This window comes from Populus nigra, chromosome 7 (genome assembly GCF_951802175.1).
Source record: "Populus nigra chromosome 7, ddPopNigr1.1, whole genome shotgun sequence".
NCBI lineage: Eukaryota > Viridiplantae > Streptophyta > Magnoliopsida > Malpighiales > Salicaceae > Populus > Populus nigra.
Window position 1 is genome coordinate 15,775,550 of NC_084858.1, and position 15,278 is coordinate 15,790,827.

The 15,278-nt window shown below is 33.9% G+C and overlaps 1 protein-coding gene across 1 annotated transcript; it reads right to left on the reverse strand.

Moving 5' to 3' along the window:
* Window positions 1–6,358: 6,358 nt before the first annotated feature.
* On the reverse strand, window positions 6,359–14,981 carry LOC133698554 (uncharacterized). Its single transcript, XM_062121519.1, has 12 exons — window positions 14,512–14,981; window positions 13,946–14,149; window positions 13,016–13,161; window positions 12,515–12,783; window positions 11,421–11,518; window positions 10,211–10,358; window positions 9,702–10,141; window positions 8,994–9,505; window positions 8,844–8,904; window positions 8,454–8,732; window positions 7,360–7,621; window positions 6,359–6,899 (listed from the first exon to the last, which is right to left on the reverse strand). The coding sequence occupies exons 1-12, from the start codon at window positions 14,929–14,931 to the stop codon at window positions 6,568–6,570; spliced, it is 3,171 nt and encodes a 1,056-aa protein (XP_061977503.1). The 5' UTR covers window positions 14,932–14,981; the 3' UTR covers window positions 6,359–6,567.
* Window positions 14,982–15,278: the final 297 nt, after the last annotated feature.

Consider the following 15,278-nt stretch of genomic DNA (forward strand, 5'->3'; position numbering starts at 1 on the left):
TTTCGTACAGCATAAATCATGGATTGCCTTCTTTTCTTTGTATTGATCAATAAATTGTATTATTTTAATTCGTTAATTATGTTTTCTCAACAATGCAACAGATGAGCATATGAAGCTAATTAAGAGAGTGGAAACCGCAGATAATTCAGCCAATTGGCATGATACCCTGATTTTGTTTCCTGTGGTTTCTGACATTAGAGGTTATTATATTGCACATTGGAGGGGGGAGGAAAGACTTGGATTTTTATTATTTTGGAAACCCACGTAAACTAATTAATTTAAATTTCTAAAGAATTTTTAGTAGTTATAAAACCCTATTTGGGACAATCCCAAATCATGGATTGAGAAAGTTGATTAAGGTGTATATATATATATATATATATATATATATATATATATATATATATATATATATATATATATATATATATATATATATATTGTTTTGACGAAGAAAATCTTTTTAAAAAAAAATATAAGAGTTAAGAACTGGGTTTTACTCGAACTAGATTTAAATCGATTGAGTCACGAGTCAATCCATACTCCTTACTAAATCAGCCAGGTTTTTTCTTCTTTTTTTTCCCCGCAGACTGGTTCATATTGTAAGTTGACCTTTCGAGCTACTAATTTCTCCCTTTTTAGCGATATTTAATGCAACAAACATGAATAATTACAAGAGTCGCAGTTTGTGGAGTCAGAAACGGTGAATATTTTTATATGAATTGCGCTAAAGTCATCTACTACAGCAGCATTTGATGATCTGGTTTCATTTCATTTCATTATCTAAGCTTAGCTTGTGCACATGCATATCCCACCAAGCAATGTTTTTACATGACCACAACCATTAGCGACTGAAGGCACTGTGTGTGGTTACCCTTTAAAGCTTTAGTTGCAAGTTGGAATCCATGATAGGGTTGGACTCAGATACGATGATAGATGATAGCTCTGCCTAGTGGAACACCTACACAAAAGTCCCAAGTGACAATGGTAGTTAAAAGAGACAGCCTGTGTTTTGTTCCTTTGTGTTTGTAATGAAAATTCGATTCCCTCCTATACTTTGTTTTTGTTCAATTTCCCCTGTAATTGAAAGTGAGCGGATTAGGTCAATGGACTAATTGGTCCAACCGATGAACCGACTCCTAAACCAACCCAATTCTTGAATTGGATCATTCAAAGAATTAACCCAATCAAACCAGACAAAATTGGTACGTGCCCGGTTGAATTAAGCCTGTCCCTCGTGAGTGGCATGCCATTTAAATGTGGAAGAACTAAGGAAAATAAATATTACTTTGATAAACCTAACTAAGCATGCTAAATATATAGATCAGGTCACAAGACCGGAATAAACAAATAAAAAAAACACCAAAATCAAATTTCAAACAAATCCAACATTGAAAGAAGAAATTAAAAAGAAAATCAACTAAATAAATGACATAAAAAACCAAGCAAATCAAACTCTGTTATTTGGATCATGCGAATAAAACAACTAAATAAAAGTTAAACTGGAAAACATCAAGCAGCTCAATTTCAAAACAATCTAATGTTGAAGGATGGAGCATAAAAAATATTAAATTTAAAAAGAGCGACAAAAAACAAATCAAGTCAACTTAGATCAACCCGCAAAACATGTGGTCTAAGCGATGGGACCGGGATAGACAAATAGAAAGAAAATCAAAGAACATCACAAAGCCTAATATCCAAAAACCTCGGTAAATTCACAATATATATATTTGTGTGTGTGTGTGTGTGTGAATTTAGAAAACTTGTCAAAAGTAAATCCAACCAAAAACAACAAATAAAAAAATCCAAGACCTCCCGAGTTATTTTGAAAATGAACAAAAAATCGTATAGAAGACCGCTAAAGAAAAAAGAGAGTCTAATCGCTAATAATATAAATGTTGAATGATGAAATTAAAAAAATATCAGCTTAAAAAAATTAAAAAAAATCAAACCAAACACACCTGGAAGAACCTTATAAACTTGGGCTATGGCCTCAAACTCGCAATTCATTAAATCCTATACCTGGGCTGATCAAGAAGCTCAGCTCCTAATAAATTTAATGTTGAATAGCCGAAGTAAATCCAATAACAAAACAACAAATGAAAAGACTCAAGAACATCTAGGTCATTTTTAAAATAAGTAAAAAATGCTACGAAAAGCAAATAAATAAAAACAACAAAATCTAGTTTTGAATTAAATAAATGCTAAATAATGAAACTTAATAAAACACGAGCTTAAAGAAAGGAAAAAAATAAACAAGAAGACTCGGGCGAACCCCCCAACTTAGGTTAATCTTTAAAACCCAAAGCCCGTGAAATCATAGACTCGGGCCCAGTCAAGAAGCTCAATTCTCAACCAATCTAATATTGGATGATGAAATAAGAAAAATATTAATTTCAAAAATATGTCAAAGTAAAAACAAAATAGTAATAAAAAGAAAGGGGATCACATTTAAAAGGAAAAAAATCTTAAGGAGGATGAGATTGTAAAAAATTAAATTTAAAAATTTATTTCAAATAAAATAAATAGCAGTAAAAATAAAGACTAAATTTAAAAGATTAGAAAATTAAAGGGGGTGAAATTGAAAATTAATTATAATTTTATAAATTATTTTAAAAACATATTTCAAATATTAAAGGATGAAATTGAAAAAAAATATTAATTTAAAGAATTATCCAAAAAAACCAACAAAAAAGACTTAAGATAGTCGAGGTCATTTTCAAGACTAGCAAAAGATTATAAAGAAAGCAAATAAATAAAAAGAACAAAACTCAATCTCCAATTAAATAAATATTGAAGGATGAAAACGAAAAAGAAATAGCTTTAAACAAAAGGGGAAAAAAAAGCAAACTCAACACGAACCTCCTAAACGTGGTTTAATTTCTAAAACTAGTAACTCGTCAAATCAAGAAGCTTAATTTCTAAAAAATTATGAATAAAAGAACAATTTTAAAAATAATCCCAAACAAAACAAATAGCAATAAAAAGAATGAAGACCAAATTTGAAAGATAATAAAATGAAAAGGGATGAAATTGAAAAGGAATTACAATTTTATAGATTATTCAAAATAGAAAAAATAATAATTAAAACAATATAAACTAAATTTTAAGGAAAAAAATTGAAATGAATGATATAAAATTTTAAAAGGGTTGGTGCGAAACTCAGGATGAAGAAAGAGAAGCAAAAAAAATGGTTGCAAACTCCAAACCAGAGATGTGTTTGGAGCACGCGCTACCCAATCATTGATAGGGCGTCAAAACCTTTTAAACCTCATCGCAAAAAGCAGTGTTTAGTGACTGAATAACCCTGCATGTACCGCCTAAAGAGTATAAGTCCGCTTGAGTAAAAATAGTTATTTGTTTTTGTTAATTTGGAAACCAAGTATAATTAAATAATTTAACTTTAATAAAAAAAAAAGGATGTAAAAGCCCCTATGCTTAAGACATCATTTTTTTTGTTCAAGGAGTATTTAAATAATTTAATTGCTCTAAAAAAATTAATTTACATCAAAGTAATTAAAAATGACATTGAGTAACAGTAACGGTTTGGGAACGCGGTACAAACTACATTTCCTAAAAAATTATTTTTTTGATAAAATTTAATATGGTTTGTATATTTTGGATCGTTTTGATTTGTTGATGTCAAAATAATTTTTAAAAAATAAAAAAATATCATTGATATAAATTTTAATATAAAAAATTATTTAAAAAACAACCACTATCACACTATCAATCATACAATTAAAAAAAAAATCACCTTACCCCAGATACTAACTTAATATTTTTTCCGGGACAGAGAAAAACTCATCATAGTACTATTTTCCATGAAACCTCTTCCACCCATGTTTTTTTTTTTCAAAAAAAATGTATTTAATATGCGAGCGGCCCAATGTCAATAATTTATATCATATGGGGGACCCATTAGTCAAATCATTGATTAGAATGACAAGATAAACGGCTACCCGTAACTTCTGCCAAGTTAAGATCTGCTTTGATTCCGATAACATTGATAATCGATAGTTTGCTTCGAACATGAGTGGTAACTAGCAACTACTACGTTGTTGACCTCGAATGCCACGTGTCATGGGACTATGTGTTTTTGGGGTAACGGTAACGGTAACGGTGGCTTTTACGGCTTTGGGCCCCCAGAGTACCTCGCGTGGTTCATCTCAACCTAACACTCTTCGAGGACGTGTGAAGATCTGTTATATTTAATAAGATATTAATTGTTACTATAATATTTACTTTATGTTTTGTTTATAATAAATATAAACAGGGAGTTTATAAAACAATAAAATATTAAAGAGAGAAAAAAATTGTTTTTCAATTTATTTTTATCAAAATCAATTGATATTTATAAAGAAAAAGTAATTTTTTTTTCTTATCAATATATTCATAGAATTTAAAAAGACACTTATCGTATTAATATGTCTATAAAATTTTAAAATCAACCTTTCATTCAAATTAATTCAACAACTTAGTAGGTGTCATGCATAATTAATTAACTAACTTAAACTAATTAATTTCAAAAATAAAGAATTATTTATGTTACATAAAATCAAATGTCAAGTGTGTGTGTGTGTATATATATATATATATATCAGTCTAATGGTTATGACACTATTATATCCTTACAAGGATGAAAACACAAGTTTAATCTCTAGAAAGCTTATTTATTAAAAAAAACAGTCATAAACCCCAAAAAAGATTAGTCTCAACCCTTAAAATGATGTAAAATTACCCAAGTAAAAACTCATATATATATATAAAGTGTCAATCTAGCGATTAAAATATCGCTATATTCTTGTAAAGATGAGAATACAAATTTAATTTTTATGAAGTAAACTTATTGAAAATGACAGTCACAAGACTAATCTCATCTTTCAAAAGGGAGTAAAATTACCCAAATAAAAACTTTTATATATATATATATATATTGATTTTTCCTTCATGTCTTTCTTTCAACATTCAAATTTATTAATATAATATCCCTTATGTTATAAAAAAACAAAAAACATCTTACTTTTATGATATAAGATAAAGTTTTTTTTAACTACCTAATATAAAAAAGTTATATTTTACAACAAAAAGTTCAAAAGTTTTCTAGAACTTTCCATCTGTTCTGATAACTTTCTATATTATTTATCCAATAATTTTGAATACATTGACGTACATACATTTTTAACGTATATTTTATCAAATGTTTTTCTCTACTATGATACCTATTTTATAGCCTTAACTTTGTTTCCTGGGCGGAGTATTTTTGCAAAAATATTTTTTAATTAAAATATATTAAAATAATTTTTTATTTTATTTTTAATATTAATATTAATATTAATATATTAAAACCATAAAAAAAACATTAAAAAATAATTTAAAATACAAAAAACAAACCTTCGGCATGCTCCCATCACAAATCTCACCCACCGTCACTTGCAATATATATGTTTCAGTCCAATAAATGAATAGATTTGCATAAACTCAGCTAATGGACACAGAGGCCGGTGGCCTATGAGCCTATAACCACTACAAGACAAGGCACTCTCTTCATATTTAAAAAGATAAGCACTGAACATGCGTGGCCGGGAGAGCAAGGGGTCGCACGCACGCAAGGTAGTTCTGCTTTCTAGAGGTCAAGAATGCCTTGATTGGAATTGGATGAATGGACAAAACGAGAGGAGAAGATTGTGGATTGCTTTTGAGGCCTGCGAGAGCCGATGATGATGTGCTTGTCATCCTTCCGGTGGGTCTCCACAAAGAAATTTTATAGCCAACTTGCCCTTCACTTTCATCTACATTAATTGCAAAAATTCTGACGCCATTTTTTCTGACTCTTCCAAGACCTTCATGTACGCGAAGGGTTGTGTTTTTCTTCTTTGTTTTATCCGGTAGATGGATGGATGGTCCCTCATGGCATTTTGTTTTCAATATAGGGTTGAGTTTTTTAAGTGAGTTATTGGAAGTGGTAACCAACCCGGAATCGACTCAGCTCAAGACCCAATTCATTTGTTGGGTTAGCGGATTCATGTAAACTATGAGATCTTTATTAGAAACATGAAATAACATTGTTTTAATAAATAAATAGTTCAAAATAAACTCAGAAGTCAGGAAAATAAGGCTTGTTTTCGTTGCTTTATAGGAACTTGTCGGATTGTCAGCTACAAGAATATCTGCCTTTAACTTATCCTTATGGCTTGCAACATCTGATTGTGGTTTCAAATTTCCTTTCACAGATGGATTCAAAAAGGGGAACAAATCTAAAATTATGATAGTGCAAGTATGCAGAAGTTGGCTCGCAATTCCTCGCACCAAACTGACCATGTGTACAGAGAAATACAATGAGCTATGATTATATTGATTTCAGAAAATTTGAGTCAATCTCATAGATGAATTAGGATTCATACAAGTAGTTCAGAGCTGATTTCACTGGCAGAATTTCCAAGTCCAGCCCTCCAAACCAAAATGCACATTACAAAAAAAAAAATTGAAACTTTTCTCTACAAGCATACAACAACAGATAATAGTGCTAAGAAAGCACAATATTTGCAAGGAAAATCTGTAAAATGCTCATTCAGCATGATGAACAGAGTCGTCGGAATCTTCTTCTGAAGTCATCTCAGAGCCTTCTTCCTCTTCATCATCAATTTCAACAATCCTAGCAGCTACATTAGCTGTAATCTTGGTCAGGGCTGCAGTCTTGCTAGCCCTTTGTGAGCGGCTACCTATAGTACGAGGGGCAGTCTGAACAACAGTGGTTGGTGAGGCTTCTTCATCAGAAGAGTCTTCATGCCTAGCCTGTCTCCTAGTACGTGATGGTCTAGTTGATTGCGGAGGGGCTGGTGTTTGTGGCATTGCAGCAGGGCTATCAACATCCAAGTTGATATCGACTTCCAGTTTCCCTGCAATAGAAGACGAAAGTTAGCTCGGGAAAAGATGAGGAAGTAGACTGAATCATCAAAACTACTTTAAAAACTAAATTGGTGATTGCTTTCCATGGATTAGGCACTAAATCAAGTTATACATGCAGAAACTTTCTAGTGTCGTCAGGAATTCATCCAGTGTATCAGAATAACAATTCAATTTGGCCTAGAAACCTCAATATCTGATTTGCTATTGATATAAATATCTGATTTGCTATTGATTATATATTAACCAGCACAGAAAGATCACATGCAAAGCGAGTAATCCTTCTTCCGGATACGTTTGTGATTCATAATATATGAGTACATTCTTATGCTTCAGCTTCTTGGCATTTCTTTTATTCAAATTTTTTCATAATCTATGTAATTAAAATATCTAGCAAACTGTCATTAAAGACGCAGATCTTTCAGGAATTTCCTAGGAAAAGAAGGAATTTACCCAAAATAAGTTTTGCTTGATCCTCCAATAGCTCCTCTTCTGGTTGCTTATCCACTGACTTGAGACGTTCAGCCATCTGTTTCAGCTCCTTTACAAGGTCTTTCTCTGTCGATACATTTTCAGCCACACGATTCAAGAGTTTCCTCATTAATTTTATTGCACCTTGTTCCGATACCCGAAAATGGAGCAAGACAAGTATTCTACATAATGCTGAAACATATGACCTCTCAGCTGGTGTCTTCTTTGTAGTGAAGCTTCCCACCTGAAAGAAGCACAGAAGTAACAAATGAAGAAGTTCGATATAAAAGAAAAGGTTTGAAGCAATATCAATCAGAAGCAGGGTTGTCAACTGTAGTGAGCAGTGCACATATACTAACTACTGATCCTGAAATCAAGGAACACAGAACCAAGGATGCTGATATAATAAGCAAAATAGAGAACACTTACTGTATTCGATTTCTATTTTCCTTTCCAGGTAGGAAAAACTTTTAAATTGAGAAAAAAAGGTACATACGATTTGCTGCAATATGAGTAAACATTTCCTTGTTTGGAGTAGATAAACAGTTTTAAGGAAATGGCGATTATGTTATAGCACTCTGACATGAGCTGTGGAGGGGTCTTTTTCCAGGAACCAAAGTACTCTCTAAGTTTACAACTCAAGGAGTCCTATATCGTTGGCTAGTTCTCCTTTCATTTGAAATATGCTTTTGCTCTATGCTTCCTAAGGGTTCTTCAGTTTTCTATGGTCATCAGTGGAGCTTAGCTACTCCTTATTCAGGTATTTAAATACAGCACTTTTCCATTTTCCATAACAAAGTATAAGATGTCTCACAAGAAACAGGTTCCTAAACATCCATGTAACTTAGAGGACCAATGCAACTTGGAGCACTAACTATGATAGGATCTTCCTGGATATCAAAATCCTTGTCATATATGACTTAACAATAGTGCTAAGAAAATAAACATGTATGAATTTGAGCACATACTTTCCTAACGCAGCATCAGGACTAAAACTGCACAGCTAAAATTTGACTGCTAAGCCTTTTCAGAAATACTGTTTTATAACAATTAAAGCTTTGGTTGTAAAAGGTCACCTCTGCAGCAATGCAAATACCAAGTCCCTCTTCTGAACATTCAAATGAAGGTTGCAAAGAGCCATCTACAGTTTCAGTTGGTTGCGTGCTACAATTCTCACCCCCATTTTCAGTCGGTTTAGCATACAAGGGGGCCTGCATCATCTGCAACATAAATCGTGATGCTTGGACTGCACGCTTACGCATATTAGACACCACTACTGCAGAACCTCCAGCATTTCCATAGATGCCTGGCCACATAGAACGCATCACTAGAATGAACGCCTTTGACAAATGCTTCTGCATTTACGTACTCAAAATTATTATAAATCTAACAGGCATACACAAAACAAGAGATAAATATAACTATCCTGCAGTGTGCATAAAACATATCAAATCTCAGAGGCTTGCCTTATGATTTGCTGATAGTGATGGGTAATGCTCAAAGAACACGGATAAACATTGTTTCAACCTGCAAACAAGATAGCAAGAAACAAAGTTAGATGACCATTCTTATAGAGGACAATAATGAATGAGAAAAATAGGTACAGCACAGTCCACCTCTGCAGGTCTTTTGTTTCATTACTGAAATACAATTTAATGAGCTTAGCTAACTGCAAAGGGTGTAAAGCAGCTGGTATGCTTGGATAATTCTCACTAAGGAGAAGAATCTTAGCAAAACCTTCACCAAGAGCAGCTTGCACTGTCTCATTTTCTTCAGTGTCGACATCTCCCCAATTATTTCTATCAAAGCCAGCATATAAGAGGTCAAGCAATTCAACATTCAAATTGTCATCAGCCTTAGAAAAGTCCACAAGATCAACTGCCATCTTGTCACCCTGAAAATTGGATGAATGATCTAGTCCAATCACCCTGTCAACTTCCTGAGGACCGTGCCACATGACAAGATCAATTAAAGCCTTGCACGCCATTATGCTAACTGGAGCAGGGCCCTTAGCAAAAGAAAGCCTCAACTGCTTCAATAGTTCTTCACTTGGCTTTTTCTCTAATAAGCCAAAAAGGCCAAGACACCTGATAGCAACCCTCTGCACATCCAAGTGAGCATGCTTTGCCTGAAGTCATCATTCATACCAGTAGTTAATATCGTCTGGAAAAAAATAGCATGTTGAGAAATGATACATTAATTGCTGCAGTAATGAACACATAAAGCATGGAATTTTTATACAAAATGAGGCCAAATAAAAAAAAATGTAGGCATGACTAGGTTAAAGCAAAGGGAAAATCCATGAAGTGCAGCTTTCTTCTTACCCCAGGAAGCAGTAATGACTGCAGTAATTCAATAGGCTCAATAGCCTTCCCTTGAAGCCAGTACAATGATTTTGCATTTTCCAAAAGAAGACCAGTAACAGCAAGGCTGTGCATCCACTGCATGAAGTCTGCTGTTCTCTCCCTACAGGGCGTGGCAAGTTCTTCTACCACTGCAAGAAAAACTTTTTCAAATTCACCAGCAGCAGCATGGACTTTCTTTGCCAAACTGGACACTGCACCAGCCCATTCTTTGTCGCCACCAAGGTTTATTCCATCTCCTATGATAACCTTGTTCCCTTCATCATCCACTTCATGATCTAAGGGCCTGTGCAATAGGTCTTGTACAAATGCACTAGCAACCTTCCTGCTTGTAGAGTCAGAAAAATCAAGCATTGCACCAAGCAATAGTAGCTGCCGAGATGCAAAACGATAATTTGGTCCTGAAAACATCAAGGTCAAATTAGAATATATAGTAGGATAACACGTTCCAATCATCTAATGTCACCCACCAGCATCTATATGAGCTCCGACCAAAACTACATAATCTGAAACTGTTGCAGGAAGAATCCTCTCGAGAAGATCATTGTTATCTGAAGCTTCAGCTGCATACACTGCAGCTTCAGTGCCCATTGTAGTTGCAGCATCAGAGCCCTTTGCCTGTTCAAAGACAATTTATGATCAGAGTGCATGGATCTAAAATTAACATATTCAATCATGATAACTTTCCCAGAAGAACATAACATGAAGGATCAACCTGAAAAACCAAAAGTTATATTGTTCTCGAAAAATTCATATCCAGTTAAAATGATTAATTCTTCTACACTAGCATTAGTATAAGTTGTTTGTTCTTGGCAAGAGGTTACCTCCAAACAGTTCATTTGAAGAATTTACCCGAATTAACTTTCAAGTCTAAAGAGCATCAAAAGATTATTAGTTATAGATAAAAGGACAGCTGTGCAGCTATGTATATCAAGGAAATAGGGAATGAGCTTTAACAGATTGCACATTACAACTTCATGTCCTTTCAAAACAAAGCAAAGAAAGAGGCATTTGAATTACTAAAACCTAGGATCAAACAAAATCCATCCCTACCCCTTCCCAACCATTCTAAGGGACTATAGGAATCAGCAGACATCCACAACTATATTATGATGGGAGTTGAGATGTCTGCTTCGACAAGAAATCTACACAAAATATAACCAGAGTGATTTGGATTTGGCAGCTTGATATCTGGTGCATTCTACAAGTAAATAGTCAGAATAAGAACAGGTGATCTGGCAGCTTTTGGAAAATAACTTTCTCCTTAAACATCAAGTAGGGATTCCTTTGAATAACCACAGCCTTTAAGGGTGCTAGGATCTTCTGGAAACTCTGAAGATTAAACAAGTTATAAAACTTAAGAAAACTCATACACACAACAGTTCCATGAAGAAAATAATTCAGCTTAATAGCTCATTGAAAACCAACAAGTCAATTACCTATTGATTATGCTCAGAAAATTTAACTTTGAAGACGTGATAATCTCATTTCTCAATAAGATTGAGAGAGGAAATAAAATAACTGCTATGATGTAAGGTAAATGCTTTCCTTAGAAAAAACTCAAATATATTTCACTATGCTTACTCCCTTCCTCCCTTCATAAACAAATAAAACAAGTAAACATTTCAACAGCCCGTGCCAAAAGAAAACGAAACAAAGTATAAGTGAAAAAAGTTTTGCCTGTGCTTCTGTCTGCAAGTGCCTGCACACAGTTTTCCAATAAAGAGCAAACTCCGGTTCCATTAGCTGGATGCTTGCAGAGCAGTTTTCAGGTTCCTCTGTCATCAAAACAGGAAACCTTAAGGATACAACAAATAGCAAGTTAACCACATAAAATATCAAGCGATCAACCCTGAACAGGCTAGATAGATTTATCTTGCAGAAGCTATTAAATACTCAACTATCAAGGCCTCTTATGGCACACTAGTTTTGATGCACCGAAAAGTTAGAGAACCGATATTCAGAGGCGCACAAGAAGATAAAAGGGGAAACATGAATTAGGCAAGTTGAGTGGTCATTAGTAATTGATTCTACATAGAAATTTTTGTTTTAGTTCAAGTCTATGAATGCCAGGGATACAATGAATATGTTGTTTCTTCAAACATTTGATGAGTACTACAAGAGATAACAACTAAAAAATTAGATTTAGTGCAATTTGCTTGAAGAAGGATAAGTAAAGATGGAAAAGCTATGCTTCCATCATATAAACCCAATGTCACAGCAAAAAGGAAGCACTTATTCTATTTCTATATCTCGCTTTCATCAAGTGGAGAATGTTGAAGCGCTTGTGGAAGTCTGAACTCATGTCTCTAGAGTCATCTTTAATTGCAAAAGGTTTTAGTTTGATAGCTTGATTACAAGCATAACCAAAAGAAATTAAACAGGTCATTAAAAAATATGCCTACAACAGAACATGCATGGTCGTTAGTAATATCAACAAAGAAGCAAATGTTCTTCTTTCCATCCTTAAAGACCCAATTTGGAGAAATTTGACAGGCAAACACATCAAATTGTGTTCTCCCTTGAAAGCTACCAAAAACTTGACAAGTGTAGGGAGCCGGGGATTAAATATCATTCTTAAACCATGCTCCATCTAGCAAATATGTATGCTAACTGGCTTTTTTTTATCAAAACTCATGCTACAAGCAGCAACAGTCACTCCATGGATATATGGGAATTGAAAAATGTGAAAGGAAAAAAAATAATAACTGGAAAATAAGAGTGATAAAACAAAGGGCTACAATCTGACAAATTTATTGAAAAGATATACCAACCTCCATTTTCACCAAAGGTTGATAATATGTACTGCCGGATACTCTGATCGCCATGTAATTTTATTAATCCATCTTTTAATAGAGCCTCCATCACAGATTCCCCAACCAATTCATAGGTTTCAACATCAAGATACTTAAGAAGTTCAATGGGATCATCATTGCAGCACTTAGAAAGCCATTCATCTCTCATCAACTTTAAACATTCTTTTCCAACAGCTGCAGAACGATCAGCAAGTCCTCTCTGTAGAATTACTGTCCTGAGCTTTATGCTATCAAACCAATAAAAAGAGAAGCCTGATGAGAAATATTAGATGCATGATCACTAAGTTACAACCAGACATTAAAGCACATAATTTCCCCAGATATTCAATGGAACATATACAATTCAAAAAAGGTAATTTGAAGATGTATCTTTATATATGAGAGCAAAGATAAAGTCTCCAATAGATTAAAGCGAAAGGCAAAATTACATAACAGTTCTGAAATGACAACATCAATTACCTGAGACTTTGAAGAGGAAATTTATTAGCTAGAACACAGAATGCAGCTTTGCGGACTGACTCGCTCATATCCAGGGTGCAATCAATGATTGCTGGTGAGGTTGCATTGGAAGGTGGCAAAGCTAATACAATTGTCTTACGAACCTCCTGTAAATATGCCTCAGGTAAGCATACAACGGACAAACTTCTGATATTCAAATCACTATAATAATCCCACAGCTTTTTTCTCCATTGAGTTGTTCATCTTTTTATGTCCAACACAATAAATGAAGTGCTGTATGACAAGTATTCTAAAAGATACAATAGATTTTTCTGCATTGTTTAATTCACTTTATAATATGAAAGCTAACCCTTCAATATAACAGTGTTGTTCATAATTGTAAAAAACTATAGGAAAAGGATAAAATATAAATTTAATGAGTTCATCAAATTTCTAATATGATGAAAAATATTCAAGCATTTCTTTTCTGAATCAAACAACCATGAACCGACATGGAACAACTGACATGTTATGGTAATGAAATGGGTTCAAAAGAGCAACAGTCTTTATATTGGCAATTATATGTGAACTGTATTGGAAATCCAAATCTATATTACATGTGTGTGTGTTTTCAAGTTCATGCGTTCAAAAAAGGACCGTGCTCATGATATCCTTCCCATTCACATAAAGTAAATGAAGGCTGTCACTTCTGTTCTCCAACACAAAAACAGGTGAGAAATTTTTCAGAAAGTATCTGCAAATGAACCATCACCATTGGAATGCCTCCTATCCTCACATGACTTCATATCTCCCTTTTAAATGCGTCAATTCATAAGCATGTAACAGCTCTCTTGATCCTTACTCTCTAACAAAACACTAAACATGCATCCAAATCTCCATCTGAAGTTACATCAACAAATCATATTCATTTGAAGCAATTGGGACACTCACTGCATTCTGCTCCAAGGGAAGCACTTCAAGAAACAAATCCAGAATATCACTATTCTCAGTATCATTTGCAAAGCGTGAAAGAGCTCTAACTGCAAATGTGCGAATAGCTGGAACTTTGTCTGCAACTCTTAGCTTCATGGATTCTATAACCTCATCCCAGAGCTCATTGCTTACTTCCGCGTCATCTGGCAGTCTCAATATAATCTACAAAAAAAGCAAAAATACCATAAACAGAAAGAAGAAAGCAATGCAACAGTTTTCCTACAAGAGTCAAAACCCCGGGTCCCAGATTCTAAAATCTAAACTAGAATTTTATTCATAAGCATATCTCGAAAAACGAGCCGTGTTCAAAACCTATATACGAGAATAGACAAAACTCAAAATTATACTGCAAAACTCACATTTTAATTCATTAAAATATTACTAACAAGCAGTGTTTCAGATTTTAGAATTATAATTCGATATTTAAAATTATTATTAAGGTTTAAATTCATTGATACCTATTAAAATCCACAATTTTATCAATAGTAAAACAAGTAAAAACTCTAAAAAATTGAGAAAAATACCTCAGAGATAATTTGACAAGCTCGAAATCTAACACTCTTATTAGCAGCCAAACTCGCAGTCATCAAAAACCTAAGGAACTCCTCCAGAAACCCATCACCAGAAGCACTCGCCCCCTCATTCTCTTTCCCATCACGCGCCGTAGTGGAGGCGGCAAAGACAGAGACAAACTTAACAACACGCTCAGCAGAGGCAGACCGTCGTTGGAAGAGGAAAAGAGGAGTTAGGGATTTGCAAAAGGCAGAAGCGAATTGAAAAGAATTAGGGGTTTGGGGACTCTGATTCGGAGATCTTTTCGGAAATAAGAGTAAAGACAGATCTTTTAGCTTTCTGATGTGTGTAGCATTTGACGTTTTTGTTTCTTCAAGAATTTTTGAGATTTTTTGAATCAGTTTCTCTGTGGCATCCATTTCTCTGGTCATTTGTTTTCTTAGCAGAGAGAAGAAATGTTTAATTTTGGGGATTTAGGGTTTTGAATTTTGATTTTGGGAATTTTTTTGAATTCGAGCGGGAGCTTTTTCAAAAAGAGTTTTGATGGGCCGATTATTGAGACTCAAGGTTTTTGGGCCGACACAGGCTAAATTCTCTAGTACATTCCCTGAACGAGTAGCCCACGAATGGTGAATTATTTGGTGGGTTCCCTTGGTGGGCCCATTGATCAGATGGTTCAGGATTTTCAAGACATCGGAATTTTTGGGATTGGAAAATATATGTATATGTTGTATAAAACAAACCTTAAGTTGATAAAAAAATTGAAAGTTTTAGGACT

Coding starts and splice junctions, on each gene's coding strand:
- LOC133698554 (XM_062121519.1), bottom strand. CDS start 14,931: ATGACCAGAGAAATGGATGCCACAGAGAAACTGATTCAAAAAATCTCA. Junction 14,150..14,511: donor CTTGTCAAATTATCTCTGAG/GTATTTTTCTCA, acceptor CTTTTTTTGTAG/ATTATATTGAGACTGCCAGA. Junction 7,622..8,453: donor GTATTTGCATTGCTGCAGAG/GTGACCTTTTAC, acceptor TGCTTCTTTCAG/GTGGGAAGCTTCACTACAAA.